The sequence below is a fragment of a genome, unplaced genomic scaffold (genome assembly GCF_019419815.1).
Source record: "Pyrus x bretschneideri cultivar Hongxiangsu unplaced genomic scaffold, Pyrus_bretschneideri_v1 Contig33, whole genome shotgun sequence".
Lineage (NCBI taxonomy): Eukaryota > Viridiplantae > Streptophyta > Magnoliopsida > Rosales > Rosaceae > Pyrus > Pyrus x bretschneideri.
The window spans coordinates 201,169-221,409 of NW_025999646.1; the positions used below are offsets into that span (position 1 = coordinate 201,169).

At 37.3% G+C, this 20,241-nt stretch overlaps 5 protein-coding genes across 5 annotated transcripts; 3 read left to right on the top strand and 2 right to left on the bottom strand.

Moving 5' to 3' along the window:
- Positions 1-218: 218 nt before the first annotated feature.
- On the top strand, positions 219-1,731 carry LOC103951346. Its single transcript, XM_009362696.3, has 4 exons — positions 219-677; positions 790-936; positions 1,034-1,111; positions 1,207-1,731. Exons 1-4 carry the CDS (start codon positions 372-374, stop codon positions 1,423-1,425), a joined length of 750 nt encoding a protein of 249 aa, XP_009360971.3. The 5' UTR covers positions 219-371; the 3' UTR covers positions 1,426-1,731.
- A 2,562-nt stretch (positions 1,732-4,293) lies between these two features.
- Positions 4,294-8,289, top strand: LOC125467998 (probable hexosyltransferase MUCI70). Its single transcript, XM_048591318.1, has 5 exons — positions 4,294-4,435; positions 4,748-5,149; positions 5,250-5,453; positions 5,551-6,111; positions 7,636-8,289. Exons 1-5 carry the CDS (start codon positions 4,294-4,296, stop codon positions 7,995-7,997), a joined length of 1,671 nt encoding a protein of 556 aa, XP_048447275.1. The 3' UTR covers positions 7,998-8,289.
- Positions 8,290-11,122: 2,833 nt separating this feature from the next.
- On the top strand, positions 11,123-12,418 carry LOC103951344. The gene has a single exon (XM_009362695.3). The coding sequence runs from the start codon at positions 11,818-11,820 to the stop codon at positions 12,253-12,255; it is 438 nt and encodes a 145-aa protein (XP_009360970.2). The 5' UTR covers positions 11,123-11,817; the 3' UTR covers positions 12,256-12,418.
- Positions 12,419-12,860: 442 nt separating this feature from the next.
- On the bottom strand, positions 12,861-16,389 carry LOC103951343 (nuclear intron maturase 1, mitochondrial). Its single transcript, XM_009362694.3, is given in 3 exon segments — positions 12,861-14,528; positions 14,531-16,238; positions 16,240-16,389. Coding segments are annotated over 3 exon segments (2,079 nt in total). The 5' UTR covers positions 16,285-16,389; the 3' UTR covers positions 12,861-14,202.
- Positions 16,390-17,807: 1,418 nt separating this feature from the next.
- Positions 17,808-18,595, bottom strand: LOC103951342. Its single transcript, XM_009362693.3, has one exon. It carries the CDS (start codon positions 18,533-18,535, stop codon positions 18,059-18,061), a length of 477 nt encoding a protein of 158 aa, XP_009360968.2. The 5' UTR covers positions 18,536-18,595; the 3' UTR covers positions 17,808-18,058.
- Between the last annotated feature and the right edge of the window lie 1,646 nt (positions 18,596-20,241).

The window sequence follows — 20,241 nt, forward strand, 5'->3', positions numbered from 1 at the left end:
GGCCAGGGCCAGGGCATTTAGACCTTTTCCTTTTTCTAATCAATAACTAGAACTTGAAAATTCTTTTCTTGGAAAATAAGAAATCACAATAAAACATTAAAGGATGAGGTTCTCGCTTCTTATCTAGGAGAAGAATTAATTCTCTGACAGCTTGAAAAACACCCGAAAGCATCAAACGGTTTCGATCACCCACATTGCAAGACTGAAATCAGAATGATTTGACATCTTTTCCCTAGTATCAATTGCAGCCTTCCATTTCCACCTTTTCAATATAGCTTGCCAGTCATATGGCATATCCTTTCTACTCCTACGTTTCACAAATTTAGGGTAACATTTACGTAAACGAAAAATCCTCATCAGTGGAAAAAAACATGGTGAACTTTTCCAAAAATTTCAGGGTGAGAACTATGTATGGAGCAATGGCAACCACAGTCTTTGCCAGCGTTTATCTTGCGGGGGCTTATATATTTCGTGCATGCGCTATAAGAAAAGAAGAGGCACAAGGCCATAGACTTACGAGGTCCATGTCCATCGCAGTCCTCCAAGGAGGGCAGCTTGCCTTGCAGAGATTGCTTGAATATCATGAAGTTCGAGCAGACAAATCAGCAGTGGAGGTAGCTGAATGTGAGTTGAGGACTTTCCTTGTGGAGCAATACCCTGATTACAAGAAGCTGCAGGTTAGGCACCTCCACTTAGAAATATGTAGTCCTTACTAGCTTGATCGATAAAATTTTTTTTTTCATTCAAATGGTAATTTCCCTTAATATCTTCCGTCTTTGTGCACGAAAGTCAGTTGTTGTGAAGCTTGAAATGAGTGGAAAAGAATCCAAGGCAATTGAAATATTGGCAAAAGCGATAGCAAAGGCACATAACGAAGGAAAAAAACATGAAGCATATGAAAATGAGATGCTATTAGTGGAAATGCTTATATACAAGGTTTTTGCTAGTACTTTCACTTCGAAATTTATAAAATTCCAATTTAGAGGAAAACCATGAAGCATATAAAGCATATGATGATTGATGTGCCTTGTAGGGTGACTTTGAGGAGGCGCTACGCCGTGAATGCTTGCGGCACGTAGAGATTTCAGATGCAAGGCGTCCCCTGTACAAGGTCGGAAAACCTTTCCTGAAATTATTATCTTGGTAACCATTCAACCCCACCCATATGGATTAACGTGATTAAGATTTTGTGTTTAATATTGACAGGCTATTATTTACATCATGTTCAAGTGCGACAAGGATCAAATTATAGAATGCTGGAAAGAATTTAATGTTCTGAAAGAATTCCAATCTTTGCCTAGTAACAACGAAAGCTTGGAAGAAAGTCACATTTATAATCTCAGTACAAATTACGACGAGTTCGAGAAGGTCGTCAACATACTAAGAAATGACATAGAGGGGAAAGCATGGAAGAAAAAGAAATAAGAGATGAACTTTTCACTAGTAAATTCCCTTTGCTCTCAGAAAACAAAGGGAAAAAAGAAAGCAATCACACATGGAAGTGATAAGTTCAAGAGTGGCATATTTCATTCATTTTGTACTCGTTCTAAAGTTCATTACAAATTTCCAATTAACGAAGCATTACCTTTTACTTTTGGGTCAAGAAATCAGAATATTATGGAAGCCCAAATTCTGGTCATTAACAGTTTGACAAATTTAATTTCGTTAACCACACTTTGGCGACAAATTTAAGTTCGTCAAGAAATTGGAATGATTGTTTTTAACCATACTTTGGTGTTATAAGATAATGTTCTCTTGCCAAATTTAATTTCAGTCATATATTCAAATGAAAGTTAACTTAATCAATGACTTGCTAAACTGTTTGAGAAAATAATGTTTTTGATGTATGTAAAGAAAATTTGGCTTACTTGGATTCCTTAAAACTTCCATGTAGGATCACTCCTACTACTACCCATTTTGCAATCATTTATATGTATGTATGTATGTATGTATGTATGTATGTATATATATATATATATATATATATATATTCAACACAAAAATGTACAATGTTAGTAATGTGAAATATTTGCACTTGTGGGTTTGGCCATTTAACAAAGATAATGTGTCCGCCTCATCCTTCTTGCACCCAAGTTCAAATCCTCCTCCATGTAAATCATAGCATTTCAAAATATTTTTGTCAAAAAACAAAAGTGGAAAGCATTTATTTTGGTGCTGAAAGTGTTCTACCACAACAACTAAGCTAGGATCCAACTTACATTGCGGAAGTTCATGTTGTCACCAAATGGAATGATGGAGTTGATCGAACAAAACTTTCTCTCTGATAAACACCTTTGTTTCTCTTCATACACATTTATATTTACTTTTGTTGATTATTCTTGCTTGATTTATTCAATTCAAAAGACAAAAGCTAAAAAAAAATGCGTAAGAGACTGAAAATATAAAAATCACCTCCCTTTTCTATTTTATCATCTGCTTTTGATAGTTTGATAATTAGTGTCCAAATCAGACCTGCCATTAGTGGTTGATATGGATAAATATGAATCAGATAAAATCAAAGGACCTTGCAGTTTGCAGGTCGTCGGCAAACTTGATTAGTATTTATCTTAAAGCAAAAGCCACTTCCGTATCTTGAGATATGATGCTTATCCTTCATCCTCCTCCTCCTCCTAAAGTTCCAAATGTCCGACCCGATGATGCAGCATTGTAAATGCTATCCACTTAATTAGGAATGCAATCCATTGCAAATTACGCATAATCTTTTGAGCTTTGAAGTCAGGTCACTTAATCATTTTCTCCTCCGAGCAAAATTAATAGGGTGTTGAAGTTAGGCCACTTTATTCCTTGTACGTGCAATGATATACTGATACTCTTTAATTCAAAGTTGAAATACCTCCGTGAGTCTTTTTGGTTTCTGAAATGGTAGATTGACGTGATAAAACCACCAGCTGATCTCTTTTTTTAAGAAAAAAAATTCTAGTGTTATCATTTGAACTCATTCATCAGTTATGCAAACAGAGAAAATAGAAAACAGAAAATATGTGAGTTATATTAATGAATTAGCCAAGGTTGGGCTTTGGTGGCCTAACTAGCTCTACCCAACCTAGGTGGAGTTATGCTAGATCTATGTTTTACTCCAAAGTAAAAGCAAGTAATGCCTATACATTTGGCCTCGTTACATACAATCTTTCTTTATCAGATAAAAAAAATTTAAAGGAGAAATTAGGTTCTCATCTATCTTTTTTCAACTCTATTGATTAAAATCTTATTCATTTTCAATTTTTGATCAAGGTCCCTTGGTTTTAATAAACATCATTAATTATTTTCATAATAAAATATTTTACATGTCAAAATAATTAAATTTTTATTTCTAAATATATTTATTTAGTGTTAGAAACGTTACATTTGATATATATATATATATACATATATATATATATATATATATATAATTATGGCTAAATTTTGTGTCATATATTTTTATGTTTAGTTTGTACCCATTTTAATTTGCAGCCCTTTTTTAAATTGTACCAATTTTCTTTTCAATTTTAGTTTGTACCCATATATTAATTTCTTTTTGTATCCATATTTTTCAAACTTTGATTTTTACACATTTTTTAACCTTTTTTTTGTACCAATAATTTATTGACAATGTACCCATTTGTCTTTAAAAATGTTCTACTTTGTTATATGTAAAATATACCAATTTTGTTTTTGTAAGTACTCTTGTTTTATGTAAAATGTACTCATTTTTTAATGTAAGATGTATTTATTTTTTTTAATCTAAAGTGTACCCATTATTTTGTATATAATATGTACCAATTTTTTCATCTAAAACATACCAACTTTTTTTATAAAATGTACCAACTTTTTATATATAAATTGTATCATATAAAAATTACCAATTTTTTGTATGTAAAATGTCATTAATATAAGTAATGACAAATAATGAGTTTTATTTAAATATAATTTATCTTAATGATAAATCACGTCATTAAGATAAATTATACTTTTTATATGAGTATAATTTATTTTTTAATATTTTCAACCTGACAAATCATCGATTATATTTAAAATCTTATTAATATAAGTAATTACAAATATCAAATTTAATTTAAAATTATAATAACCTACATGGAAATGTATTATTGTATTAATTTCAGGGACCCCAATCAAAAACTGAAAAACTAACAAGATTTCAATCAAAGAAGGTTGATAAATAGGGACCGCATCCAAAGTCATCTAATTTTAAATTCAAATCTCACGAGTGACAGCAGTTGAATTGAAAAGAAAAAGAAAAGCAAATTACACATTGTTATGGTTGAGTAAAGAATGTACATCTACCTCAACACCTTTCCTGACATGGTCTTCAAGTCCAATTACTGTTTGTGGTGGAGTCACCGCAGACATCGACGGCAACTCTCCCATCCCATGGAATGGATTCACCACTTCAAAAATCTCCAACACCATAAAGGTAAGAAAGACTGCAAACAAGAAGGCCCACTAGCTTTCCTCTTCTTCTCATACGTGAATAGTTAATCTACATCTTTTGATATGTTATCGTAATATTTTAAACTTATTACTTATCATTATGTATTTTAATTTTCTTATATGATATTGCATGATTAGTTTGAAATACTAATATCTTGACACTTCTATTTCATGTAAATCATTATTGTATTTCAGGGGTAATTTGAAGAACTAACTAATTAACATGGGGTTTCTCTAAAGTTTTTTTTTTTTTTTAATTGAATACATTAAAAAAGAAGCGGCCACAAACAAAACAAAACAAAACAAAAAACAAAAGCAAAACAAAACAAAACAAAAAACAAAAACAAAAACAAAACAAAAAACAAAAACAAAACAAAAAAAAAAAAAACCAATAGAATAATAGATAATCAAAGGAAAATAAATCAAGGCGAGGAAACTTATGGGAATTTTACGGGGAAAGCAACGTCAACTCCTCTCTTCTTTCAATCAAAGTTGGTATGTTTCTCTCTGCTCTACCTCTTCACCTCTCTGTTTCTGGCTCTCTACACCTCTCTCTCCCATACCAAATGCCTCTTCAGATCTTCCCCCTTCGACCCGATTCAGGCCCCTCTCTTCTCCTACCCTTCCACCTACGGCGAGCACAAGTATGCAATCCCAACCCACCGCACCTCTTGCTCTTCCCCAGTCTATTTTTCAGGTAACGCTCCATTTTTTTAGCCCAATTTTTCTTCACCTTTTTTGCCTTTTGGTGATTTTAATTTTGGATTCCGGCAATTGGTTTTTGTTTTTGTGATCAGATTATTGGTTGGTCTTGAAGGAGATCCAGAATTTGTGTAAGAATTCTTCGTGGTCTCCGTCGGCTTTGAGGTATTTGCAGGGGAAGGCTGAGACGTTTGCAGGAAATTTAAGTACCCAAGAGAGGATTCCCTATTTTGTTCATTACAATGAGAGCATTGAAATCCCTTGTGGATTCTTGAAGAAATTTCCGATTAGTGATTCTGGTTAGTTTGGCATCCACGCAAAGTTCTATAAAGTCCAATTTTTATTTCATTTACCTACATTTGTGAATAACATGTTTTTTTTTGGTATGTAATTAAGATCGAAGGGCTATGGAAAACTGTAAAGGAGTCGTAGTGGTTTCGGCGATCTTCAACGACCATGATAAAATCCGACAACCCCGACGCCTCGGATCGAAAACCCTGGACAATGTATGTTTTTTTCTGTTCATAGATGATGTAACCCTAAAAGGACTTGACTACCATAGATTGATTCCGAGAAAATCTAAAAACTTTAAGATCGGTGTGTGGCGAGTAGTGAAAGTTTTGAGCAAGGATTTGTATGAGAATCCTGCAATGAACGGCGTGATACCAAAATATTTAGTCCATAGGCTTTTCCCAAACTCAAAATTCAGCATTTGGATCGACGCAAAGCTGCAGCTAGTGGTCGATCCGTTGCTGTTGATTCATTCACTTCTTGTGTCTGAGAACGCAGACATGGCAATTTCGAAACATCCGTACTATGTACATACTATGGAGGAGGCAATGGCGACGGCAAGGTGGCAGAAATGGAGGGATGTTGATGGGTTGAAGAGGCAGATGGAGGCTTATTGCGAGAATGGATTGCTTCCTTGGACCCCGAGCAAGCTGCCTTATCCCTCAGGTAACCAAAGCACTTGCACACAATTAGTGCATTTCAAATCATGTCATCTTTCAATGTTTTGGGTGTTGTTTTTTAGTTGAAAGCTTCCACATGATATCATTTAATGATGTTGCTTTATTTTTCAACTGTAGAAAACGCTTTAGAAGCTAGAACCTGTGATCTATGTACAATAAGTAACTTGGCATGTTGATGATTTTTCTAAGGGTAGTAACTTTCACGCTCTTAGTTTAGTTTGTAGCACTCTCGTGAGTGTAAAAATATAATATTTAATTTGTAGTGCTAGAAATTAAACTGGGAATGCCAAAGTCACTAATCTTTCTTGAATCAATCCACTTTTACTAAATAGTCTTCGGATACTAATTAATCTTTTAAGTACACTTCCTTCATGTTATGTTTGAGAGTAAGCTTTTGGCTGAAGAGAAGTTTAGAAGTTCAAGCCGTGGGATGGTAATTAACTGTACATGTTCTGGGGTTTTTAAGATTAAAAAAAGAAAAACTAATGAAAATGGCTTGAAAATTTTCAATTTTAACGAAAATGACAAGATAAAGGGTAAAGTGAATAGTATTATGACTGACTTTTTAGTATAAAAATGTAGTTTTTAGTTAAAATAAACAGTACTGGGAGTTTTTCGTTAAAGTTCCCATTTAAAAATTGTACCACTTGGGTGTATAAATACAAGTGTCAAGGTTTTTTAAGATTATCAAATTGAACTACTTGGTCTGGCCAAAAGAAGGAAAGGAAAAGGTTAATGGGATGAATTGGTGTTTACGTAGACCTTGCATTTTTTAAGTCACATCAAAGGACTGAGTTTACAAACTCCCGAATTTCTTAATTGGATCTTTTGAAAACCTGTGATGCTAACAGCTAATAAGGTGCTTTCTTATGACAAATAGGAATACTTTATTTCTTGCGAGAAGAAGGTTGAAGTTTCTTGATCTTCTTCCCTTTCACTCCCTGTTATAACTTATTTCCAATGTCTTTTTGTAAAAACGAAAAATACTTTTTGAATATGTGGTCCAGAAATAGAAAGAAACTGTGTGATCCAATGTGGTCCTAGCAAGCAACTTGCAGTTTATTGCAGGTTAGAAGAAAAACATAGGTGTAACTGAGGATGTATCCCCATCTTTTTATTTCACTCGTCACTTGATGAGTGAGACAAAAAGATAGAGAATATAACTTTATATTACATTAATTCTTTGCATACAACAATATAATTTTACATATCACTTAAACATATTAATTTGTCAGTTGCGAGTTGCACATGCAAACAAGAGTTTTTGCTTGTTTTCTTCCCTTGTGCTTACATAAATTTTGCAGGCTGTTCATGCCAATGTGATTATCTCTTTCCTATTCTATTGTACAAGAGAAACTTCCTTATCCTTTGCTGTATATCACTCTCGTCTGGTTATCTCTCTATGACTACTCATATGACGAGGGAGGTCGTAAAGGACGGACATACAACAAGGGTTAAATCACTTTTCCGCAGTACGAAAACTAACAACTCAGTTATTGGTGTTTGACAGATGTACCGGACAGTGCTCTAATCCTGAGGAAGCATGGATTGAGGAGCAACCTATTCTCCTGCCTGTTGTTCAATGAGTTGGATGCATTTAACCCTAGAGACCAGTTGGCTTTTGCATACGTGAGAGACCTCATGAGCCCAAGGCTGAAGCTCAACATGTTTGAGGTCGAAGTGTTTGAGCAAATTGTCGTGGAATACAGGCACAACATCAAGCGTGAAGGTGGGGCCACTGAGAGCCTTGTGGGGTCCAAAGCCCCCAAAACCAGAAATACCGAAAGGCCAAGCCCTGATTTGTTGCATGTCAATGGCAGCTGCTGCAGCAAGTGCCAGAAGTATCTTTTGGAGATGTGGGGCGAATCATAGAGCTGATTTTTGTCTCTAGCTATAGGGAGTGCATGTTACGCACGCGGGGGAGCAGGGCAAAAGAGACAAAGTAAGGGAAAAGAACAGAAAATAAAACAAAGCTAGACAACAACCTTGGAGGCTTTAACTTGATGAAGGCCGACAAATAATGACAGGTTTTCCAGGGCCTTTTACTTTTCAAAATTTGATTATTCTTCTGGTGCGTATTGACAGGTCATGCAATATTCTAGAGAAAGCATGCAGGGGGGACCCTTCAGGAAAAGAAAATAAATAAATAAATAAATATTATTCATACTATGTTTTTGTATCATATTTTCATATCATTTAAGTAGCATTTGATATAGACATCCACATCATTTGAATTAATCAGATTTTTAAATTTAATTCATTATTTAATAAACTAATAATAAGAAAAACTAATTAATTAAATAATGATTGTGGTATACGAGGAGTCTTTCTCCTTTCTTTCTTTAGGTTTTGCAAATTTTTCAAATAATGTGGCTATCCATATCAAATGCCACCTAAGGTGGTATAAAAATGTAATATAAAAACATAGTATGAATAACATTACTCAAAAAAAAAAATTGTTTTTATACAGTGGTTGATCATAGTGGAATTCTGTAATGCTACCGGTTGTATATATTAATGTATTTTATGAAAATCATAACGTTTATCCAAACACATGGATTTATGCATCTGATGACAAACTGCCGGATCCTCAAATTAAATCCGTTCATTGTATATTGTGCAGTCAGAAATTATTGTAAATTCTTTTATTTAAAATTGAATATAAACAATACTTTACGAAAACTGACCGCACGATATACAATGAACGGATGTGATTGAATGATCCTCGAAATCCTCACAAAGAGGATATGGCGGGGATCCTCACTCATGACACACAACATTATATCTGAAAACTTGTACAGATCCATAATTCTTTAAAGGGAGTTTTAACAAAATACTTCCGGTACTGTTCACTTTTAACGAAAAACTACATTTTACCTTTCCTGATACTATTCACTTACACCTTTATTTGTCATTTTTCATAAAAACTAAAGTTTTTTTAGATTTTTCGTTAGTTTTCCTTTCTTTAAAAGTACCAACGCAGACAACAGTTCAAAAGCATGCAAAATTTGGTTCCTCTTTAGTGCCACTTGCAAATTTGCAGTGAGTAGGAGGAGGAGGAGCATTACAAGTATGTTGAAATCATGTCACTTTTGCACATCAACACCTGCCTTCATTATTTAATTTGTAGATTCTCAAATCTGGTTAAATCTGGTTTAAGGATTGGAGGGAAAAGTAAAGTTAATATTTGGCAAATGTATTCTATTTTTTCTACTCTGTTTTGTAAGAGAAATATATATAATACATTCGCCAAATATTTCTGTCCAAGGCAATAGTTGATTTCTTTCTTTACCGATTTCCATAGTGGCCAATTCTTTGTACATATACATATCTCAACTAAATGGGTATCATATATACAAATTATAGTTCTAATCACCATCTTCTGGAAATGGGAATTTATAACATCCTACATCGTCTAGGGGAGTGGATCCTGTAAGCCTTATATGTATATTCACATCTCTACCTAACACGAGGCATTTTAGGAGCTCATTGGTTTCGGGTTCCATGGGAACTTCGAAGTTAAGCGAGTAACGCGCGAGAGCAATCCTATGATGGGTGACCCACTAGGAAGTTTTCGTGTGAGTTCCCAAAAACAAAACCGTGAAGACGTGGTCGGGTCCCAAAGCGGACAATATCGTGCTACGGCGGAGTCGAGCCCAGAATGTGGCCGTGAGGACGTGGTCGGGGCCCAAAGCGGACAATATCGTGCTATGGCGGAGTCGAGCCCAGAATGTGGTGGGGGTTCGGGCCGGGATGTGACAGAATTCATGTTCGGATATATCGAAAGGGAGAGGGATGAGAGATTAATTAATCTTAAGAAATTTTTCATATACAATATATCTATAAACTATCTTTAAATAAAATTTTCATACAATATATCTAAGGTAAATTACATTGTACCACCTCAGGTTTGAATTCTATTACAACCTCATACAACATCTTCAAAACATTTTACTTTCATACCTCAAGTATTATTTTATTTCAATATAATACATCAGTTACATTTTCCATCTATTGTTCCATTAAGAGCTGACGTGGCTGCCACATTTGTGTCATGTGGCAAAAAAAAAAATTTTAATGCATTTAAAAATAATTAATTAAAGAAAAGTAATATATATCCTAGAAACCCATCCCTTCCCCTTCCCGCAACCCCCCACCCCACCTAGATTATCCAGATTTGTTCTTAAACAAATCACCCAGCTTTTCCATCGATTTTTCCTCGTTTTCTCGGCAACCAAACAGTAAATAACTCCAAAAATTCAATGGATTCCAACCCCAATTTTCCAGAATTCGAACCCAATAACAAAAATGCAGAAAATTCAAATTTTTGCAGAAGATTAAAACTTAAAAAATCTAGACCCAATGCCAAACAACTCCCAGTCAATTACCCCACCCTCCCTCTCTCCACCTTCTCCTCCACATCGAACTCCGTATTCTCCTCCATGACTGCGGGGCCTCGCTCGCTCTTGGCTCAACGGCCACGACGGTGGCTGAAGCGAGGGCAGCAGCAGAGACGTTGAGCTTGTCCAGGAGGTAGTCGGCGAGGATGTGGGCTTCCTCGAGGGTGAGGCTGGAGATGTTGGTGCCGAGCTTGTTGATTTTTTTTGGGGCTTCGACAGCAGTGAGGGGGTGGATGTGGGTGGTGTGGTGGGTGAGGGTAGGGGTTTGGGGGTTGAAGGGGAATTGGAGACTTGGTTTGGTGGAGTGGGAGGGAAAGGAGGAAGCGGCGGGTGTGGCGGGGAGGAGAAGAGGGAGGAGTGGGAGAGAAAAGGGAGAGGAGGTGAAGAGAGTGGAGGAGAAGTACGTCGGGGAAGATGGGTTTTAGGGTTTTTTTTTTTTAATAACTTTTCTTTAATTAATTATTTTTAAATTCATAATAAAATTAAATTAAAAAAAAATTGCCACATGGCACAAATATGGTAGCCACGTCAGCTCTTAACGGAACAATGGATGGAAAATGTAACAGATATATTATATTGAAATAAAATAGTACTTGATGTATGAAAGTGAAATATTTTGAAGATGTTGTATGAAATTGTAATAGACCTCAAACCTGATGTGGTACAATGTAATTTACCCATATACTATCTTTCATGATATTTAAATTCAGTACCTCGTTAAACAAATCAGTAGAGCTTGAGTGTTATTAAACTTATGTGACATTACCTCAAAACAAAGTCCTATATATCACATTACCATAATGTAGTACTCACAATAAAAAAAAAATAAAGAAAAAAGCTACATTTTTGTTATGTAATTTGTATGAAATCGCATAAATATGTATATAAGCGATCAGAGAGAAGATAAAAAATATGGTAGAAATAGAGGGTAAGTGTAGTACTTTTCATATTTCTATCGTTTCGCCTAAAAAATCTTTTTTTTTTTAATACATCGATATTTTTACACTAAGAGGAGGAGAAATCCGGCTAAGCCACACAATGGGCAACCTAATTTGATATCGAATTCGCTATCCACGAAATTCAAACCTCATACCTTTTACTAGAAAAAAATATATCAGACTATAGTACTGAGTGACGCCTAAAAAAATCACTTACATACGAAAGAAAACTATAGCCAACCCTACTATGACCCTCCATCCCATGCATGCAAATTCTTATTAGCCAGAAACATCAATCCATCTGAGTTTCCATTCTCTCTCTCCCTCTCTCTCTCTCCCCCTCTAAATACACAAATGTCAGCCCAACAAATCGCGAGCCACAGAGAGGACGCCGAGATCTACCACGGCGAGGCCCTGTGCAGGCAGAAGTCCCGCGAGCTGCCCAACAAAATGTGCCTACCACGTGGCCTCCTTCCCTTGGACGACGTCGTCGAGTTTGGCTACAACCACACCTCCGGCTTCGTCTGGCTCAAGCAGAAGAAGAGAAAAGAGCACCGGTTCCGCGCCATTTCCAAAACGGTGTCGTATGACACGGAGGTGATGGGGTTCGTGGAGGAGCACCGGATGCGGCGGCTCTCCGGGGTCAAAAGCAAAGAGCTTCTGATTTGGGTCTCCATTTCGGATATCTACGTCGACCCTAATTCGGATCTGGATAAGATCACGTTCACTAACGGCACCGGATTGTGTAGGTCGTTCCCCGCCACGGCGTTTGGGCTTGAAGGAGAAGAGTAAAACGGCGACGGTGACGGGAGAAAATTAAAGCTTAATTAAAGCTTTTAATTACGAGATTGAATAAATTTTCTTTTTATTAGTTTCATTTCATTTGTGTATGTATGATTTTTGTGTAGGGCCAACTAGGATAACCAACCACAACATGATTATCAAATTAAATTATGTTTCTCTTACATGTTTTGTTTGGTATTAGTTGATCAAATGAATTTGTTTAAGGATGCGTTCGATGAGAAATTCTTTGTGAAAATTTATGCTTCTGAAATTCAAAAGCCTCCACCCACTTTGAAGTTTGAGCTGATTTCACTTGATTGAGTCTTAATATCGTGTATAAAGTCATAATTAGATAAGATTTTCTTAACATCTACTTAGTTTTCTTCAACTTTCGATTTTAGGGTATAGAATGGTCGTCATTTAGGAGAGATTTTTTAGTATGTCGGGAATACGGGCTTGTACACCAAGTGTCATAGTACAATTGGTTGGAGATTTTTTTTTTTTTTCCAGTTTCTAACTACTTGTATTATGTCACTTGGTGTACCAAGTCGTTTTCCTGTCACATTGAAAAATTTCTCATTCAGAGCACTGATTTTAAGTTTAAAATAACAAAATCATAGTAATAACCACTTTTCAAGAAAGTAGCAAGCTACATTTAGAGTTAGGTTTCTGTTACTTCAGTGGCAAGCAATTTGCAGCCACAGCTTTGCATAAATTATAAATCCAATCCTGCACTTAATTTCCTCCCACCACCAGCTCTTGATCCTTCCCAAACAATTCCATTCTTCGACACTAATCGAAAGTCATTGAAACAACGTTGAGATTTACCACGGTGAATCTCTGTGCAAGCAAAAGCTCCGTGAGCTGCTGGAGGAACTCGCTTTGCCCAAAGACCTCTTTAGAGCAGACATCAATGAGATAGGCTACCACCGGCCCTCAGGCTTTGTGTGGCTGAAGCAAAAGAAGAAAGAGTGAGCACAAATTGAAGGCCACTGGCAAGACCATCTTTTACAATGCTGAGCTCACAATGGTGGTTGAGAAAGGTGGGATTAAGCAGCTCAAGGGTTGGACCGCTAAGGAAACCAATGGCCTGAGCGGGACATGCCCAGCTTCGGCATTTAAGGACAAAGATGATAACTGAGGGTGATCCGAAAGACAAGCACTGAAGTCTTTGCTTTTACTACTTAGGTCTTCAGGAAAGTCTTAAGTTTTAACGTACATATAATAAAGTCTGGTGTTATCAGCTTGTACTGGATTATATATTGCTCCTCACCCAATAAGTTCGTCTTGATGAATCAATTCCTTATACTTTGTGAAGGACGAAAGAACAAAACCCTGGTGTCGGCTCTTACAAGAAAAATAGCATCAATTTACAATGCATATCAGATGTACGCAGACTTCTGGCAGGAACAGTTGATAAATCCTCCTTTCTCGATCCATTTGTTCAAACTGTAAATCTTACTTCAACATTAAATTCAACAACGAATCCGCAGAAGCATCTCAATAAACTTCACTCGAGTCCTCAATTACTGGTGGCTTGGATCAGAGAACTAAATTTTATTGTGGAAATGATTTCTTGCTAAGCAAACCACACTAAGGAAAATCATTGAAGGAAACTTGGTCCATAATCCATATCATCACTTCTGACATTTGTGCTGAAATCTGGTCCTTTCCTGCTTTTTTCACCTTCAATCGTGCATAGTCCTTCGGTCCAGCAACAATTGAAAGCAGCTTGACTCAGAAAGAAGTATAATATCGGAAAGTTGACATCCCTTCATGAAACGGACACTATAAGCATTCCAAGCAGTCCAGCAACAATTTAAAAGCAGCTTGACTCAGAAAGAATTGGAAAGTTGACATCCATTCATGAAACAGACACTATAAGCATTCCAAGCAGGTGCCCTACCCCGTTCAACTCTCGATCAAGTTTCATTTTCCATTCTCTAATAGAATGAATCATGAGGCACAATCTTTTCTTGTTTCTCTTTCTTCCCTAAGCTTATAGTTCCGAACCCCAAGGGTTTTGAAATCCCACAGAATTTCAGATATCTCATCTTAAGGCAAAATTAAACCATCTCGTTTAATCGATCTATGCAAGGCACAAAAGAATTTTGGGCCTTCATGTCTGATGTAGTCACGTAAGAGCTGCTCATGAGCGGGTACCCAATTTCTAGGAAAAGGGGAGTAATCACAAGATGGAATCAGAGACATGTGAGAGAACCGAACACCTTCGATTGGATCAACAAGTCCCACCCTCAATAGATCAGAATACTCGGGTGCAGATTGTTGCTGCTCTCCCTCAGTGGACGACTGAGATCGCATGAAACTATTCCATTCACCTTGGCCCGTGATTTTAGTCTATACCTTGCAGCGTACAGTTTAGCCAAAGAGCTACATATAACATAGGCACAAAACCCAACAACTTTCTTGCGATTATCAGCATACTTGTACCAATCAACCATGGTCTCTAACAACTTATTCATCTGGGAATTGGTATGAGCTTGACCAGAGTAAAGCATTGGAGTGCAGGGCAGTGGCTCAGGATCTTTATCGCCCTTAACAAACTCAAGCCGCCTGAATTGGCGAATACGTTGTTGTAAGCTAGCAGTAACCGAAAGCAGAGTCGCTACACCTTTTTGGCTCACAACATTGCCTCCAGTGGCTGTGTACCTAAGCGTGGGGTGTATAACCCTGCGGGAAATTATATGGTCTAAGAACTGAATTCCCCTAGTTATGTGCTCAATCTCCACCTTGGAGTTATCCAACCTTATCCCAAATCTTCTCTCACAAAACTCGATTATTTGCTTACGAATATCCATTGCATCCTCTCTGGGCCCTCGAATACCAATCAAGAAATATCCCCCGTATCAAATACAATCCATTTTTCTAGTTTTCTCATTCCCACAAGAAAGAACAAACTCGGGCCAAGACGGGTTATGACAACCATCGTTTATCAAAGTTTTCCAAATAGAATCGAGACTATATGGCCTTAAAAACTCAACTATTTTATCTTCTATAACCTGATCCAATTCATTAAGACAAACATTAGCAAGTAAAGGACTCAAAATTTCACAATGTCCATAAGAAGGTACCTTAGCAGCCTCTTCAGGTGCAAAATTGAAAAACGCTATCAGCCAATACGGGTCCGGCTTCGGCTCCTTGTCGTTCAAAATCGTCTTCTTCTTCTTAGCCACTTTCTTCTTCTTTCTGTTCTTCCGCCATTCCTCATTACCATCACTCCTTTTTCGATTCGGTGCTCCGACAGGCGATTGGATCAAACCCAATATTTTTCGGTCCCTCACGGCCTGCTCTAAGCACCCCATTACGCAATTCCTATCCACATTGTCAAAAATCTCACTGATATCTCCTTTCAGAACCCACAAGTACCCGGCGAAGTTGCTCCGGATGGTCCGAATAACTGTGTGGGCATTCCTTCCCGGTCGAAAAGCGTGGGACTTTGGTGAAAACCGGGCCTCGAAAACAGGCTCCAATATCATCAAAAGGACCTCCTGAACGACCCGGTCTTGGAAGCAGGGCTCGTCGGCCTCGAGCATAGCCTGGAGTTTACGCTTAGGTACCATCTCTTTGCTGGGTTTGTCATTGGGGCTTCGAATGTACTGCTGGGTCTTCTTGTTCCAGGAGAAACTCCCCCGAACAACGGCGTTTCGGAGGGAGAGGAGGTCATGGAGGACGTGGGAGTGGATGGCGCTGCGGGGCGGGAACGTGCCGGTCACGTGGGCGCAGGAGCGCTGGTAGGCCATTACCCAGAGATCAAATTTGGAGAGGAAGCCGGTGAGGTTGGGGAAGGCGACGGTGGGCGGGGAAGAGAATGACTTGACCCACAGAGAAGAACAGATTTCGATTGGGTCTTGCTTGAGGAGCGAGTACGGGTCTTGCTGGTCTAGCTTTGATGGCGGTGGCTTGGGCGACGGCGGCGGGGTGGAGAGCGACCATGAGAGAGAGCGAGTCAGGGCTTTGAGGACTGGGGACTGGGGACTGGTGGCACTGCAGGTGTTTGATGGAAGTTCTCACTGACATTTTTTTGGTTGGGTTGAAGATGAATTGAGGGGTTGTCTGAAGACCCTCCTTCCCTTCACTTTTGGCTGGTTTTGGACCGTTGGTACTTTGGTAGTTACACTATTTGAGATTGGAGTGGATTTTTGCTCACCACCGTTTACGTGGTATATGTTTACCATCCTATTTATTAGCATTATATGAGTTTGAATTTTAAGATTTGTTTTTATTCACTACATGAATCTCAAAATTCAAACTTATCTAACGATGATAAATAGGGTGATGAGTAGACATCACAACTAAATAGTGGTGCGCAAAAATGATCTCTTGAGATTGGAGGGACTTGGTCTGGGCTTTTGTTGGCCTTGAGCTTGACTTATTATTGGATTGGATCATATTTTTTAGCCAGGTTAGGCCGTCGGACTAGGTCATCCAAACGTAAGCTCACCTTATCGGGAGATCGGAAAGACTCACAAAAGCATTTAACTTTTCCCTAACCATCATTGTGTGATTCACATGCTTTTGATTTCATGAGTTAATACATGAGTCATAATAATTTCAATACCCATGTGTATAGTAAGCGCATTGAAAGCACGTGACTGAATACTTTTAATACTCATTCCAGATAAATAAACATGTGATAGGTGAATAATTATTCATTTTGCGAGGGTTATAAGGGATTAGAAGACGAATGAAACTTATCTGTTTCAATCCTGTTATTTTGTGGAGACTAAGAGGGATAAATTTAGCACAACCGATAAAATCCCATGTAAATTAAGTAAACCTTCAGTCTACTTCCTAACTCTAAAACTATTTTCAATTCAAGCACACAAAAAAGTAGAAGGAGACAAGGCCAACATGTGAACCAAAAAATAAGGGAATTTTGTATCCTATATACGTATAGATTTGCACGCAGGAACATTGACATATTGCAAAAGAAAGAGAGCCCGTACCATTCCATGCATGGAGTACACGTTACGAAAACTTCAACAACCCTTTTTTGTATGGGGAGAAATGCGCCCCCTCATAGGCTCATACGATGCACATTCACATGCCCTCTTCCTATTTTCCCGCGGCTTAAATTCTCACACTCACTCACAAAGCACCAGCACCGCATGGACTTGCTGTATAATCTAGGAGAAATCAAACATGCCCACATCTGTATATATATCTCAAAAGGTAACAGACATCTCAGCTACCTTATGTCTCAAGATGCACAACACAATTAATTATTAATTATTAAGGGGAGAAAGTTGAGTACACTATGGATTCTTTTTTTGGGAAAAGTTCTAAAGTTTCAATACACAACAAGAAAATTGGTAGAACTTGCCAATTAACTTAATTTGTTAACGCACCTGACTACAGAAATTGAAATTGAGAAATTTGGAATCAAAGTGATGAAAATTGTTTTCCACCCTAACTCTAATTACCAAATGTGTGTTTTACCCTCGAAATGACATAAACACGTATTTTCTGATAATTTTCTTGACATATATCAATATATATCAATGCTGTAACTTCTGTTATTATATATGGTTTATTACACGGCTAACAAAAAAGTGTTTACAATTGATCATGCGCCACCAGAATCTGCAAACCCTAGCGCTTCAAGCAAAAAGGCGGGTGAAAGATCCGAAACAAAATTCACCAAGAAATTCATATAAAAGTAGAAAACTAACAGAAGATGAAAGAAAAAGTACGTAGTAGTTAGTACGCCGCTCCATCGATCTCCGTCATTTGTTTCATCATCACCTGGCACGTACGTGCGCGGAACAAACTGAAACAGCGCGCGGGTAGTTTAGGGTTTTGCAGAAGTGGGAGCGAGGTCGCAGAAGAAAGCGACGGAGTTGGGGTACGCATTCTGGCAAGGCGACGAACCGGAAGGCGGAATGAAACCCTTCGGCAGCATCACCGAGAACGGCCGCGTTTTGAAGTCTTTCTTGGTCGTCGTCTTCTTTCTCTTCTTATTCCTGTTCTTCTTGTGCCGCATCCTTCTGTGCTTCTTGATCTGTTCTTGCTTGTCCAGTTCAAACGGCGGCGTGTTCTTGATGTAGAACACTCGGTATTGGGGGGTGGGGGCGGTGGGAACGGCGGCTGGTGGGGACTGAAGTTGGATTTCGTGGGGTTTTGGTGAGGTGGAGGTAGAGTTGAAGGAGGAGAGAGCGGAAAAGGAGGGTGTGCGGAGGAGGAGGAGGAGAAGGAAGAGGAAGGTGCAGATCATGCAGTTGAAGGTGATTTGAGTGTTACAAAAACCCATGCGAGAGTTGAGAAGCATTGGGGTTTTGTGCACTTATGGTGAAGAAAAATGAAATTTGGAATTTGATATTGCGGTTGAGAATTTGAGAGGTGTGTAAATCCCAAGAAAGCTTACACTATATGTAACCAACACCTGCGTTCTAATAAATAAAAGGATCGATCGTCAAACCAAGTAATGGGATATATAAAAGACATTTTAAGATATTTTTTCGTTTTTTGTAACCGTTTGATCAAATTTCAATACCCTGGATCTATTGGTCGGGAAGCTCAGTTTCAAAGGGTCCGAAGGGGATCTAGTTCCCATTTACAAAACTCCATATTTTGAATTCATTAGCGAGCTTTAGTTGGTTTGCGTTTTAGGAAAGATTGGTTACTCTCATAATCAGTGGCAGAGTATACACACAATTTCAAGTCAAAAGGACTTACGCGTGACACTAAACTGTCAATTGCTACTTATATGGATTTACGTACACAAACGCGCATCAACGAACCGCTTGCACGACTTGAACTTTAGTGGGGTGACTTACAAGACATAAACCTTACCAATTGACCCAACCCTCGTTGGCAATTCATTAGCTGTTTTTGGCTTTGACAAAACAACAATATAAACTACCAAGAAGATAATTCGAGTTCAGGGTGTAAGAGACGAGAAGTTTTTTAGTATGTGAGAAACATGGGCTGGTGCACTAAGTGGTATAATACAATGGTTGGAAACTTAAAAAAAAAAATATTCCAACTAATTGTATTATTATACTTGGTGTACAAGGCCACATTCCCTACACACTGAAACATCTCTTTGACAAGTAGACATACTATTTTTTTTTTATAATACTAGGGAAACCATATATTTAAATTATATTTTATAAATCACATGACGTAATTGGTGATGATTGAATTGTTGATTAACATGCTTATTTTCGATTGATAAAACATCACATATTTTACAAATTTATTCTAAAAAAATTGATTTTCCTAACTATCATTTTAAAAAGGAAAAACTAATGAAAATAGCTTGAAAACTTTGAGTTTTAACGATAAGGACAAAATAAATAGTAAAGTGAATAGTACCAAGATTGACTTTTAGTGTAAAAATATGATTTTTTGTTAAAATGAACAGTATTAGGAGTTTTTCGTTAAAGTTCCCTTTTTAAAATACAATAGACACATTATATAGATTAATAGAATAGACATAACGCACATCATATGACCAAATAATACATGAATAAAAAAAGGGAAAACGAATGAAAAATGCTTGAAAACTTTGAGTTTTAATGATAAGAACAAAATAAAGGGTAAAGTGAATAGTACCAGGATTGACTTTTTAGTGTAAAAATGTGATTTTTCGTTAAAATGAAGAGTACCAGTAACTTTTCTTTAAAGTTAGGGGTGATTCGTTATGGGATACCAAACCGAAACCTTAGTCCCAATTCCCAAACCGAAATTTTCGGGATTTCCATTTTAAGACCGATCCCAAACCAAATTTTCGGGAATCCCGAAATATTTTTGGGCTTTTTGGCTTTATCAAAATTTAGATGTGGTTGTGCAATGGAAAATCATGTATATATTCCAAATCTGCACAGCATATCTTGGCTGTGCAGTGGAAATCATGTATATATATTGCAAATCTGCACTGCACATCAGGAAAGACAGCAACCTTGTTAATCTATGTTTCAAGCATCATTAAGAACATTCAATTTTGATAATTAAGGGGAAGAAGGCCCTTTC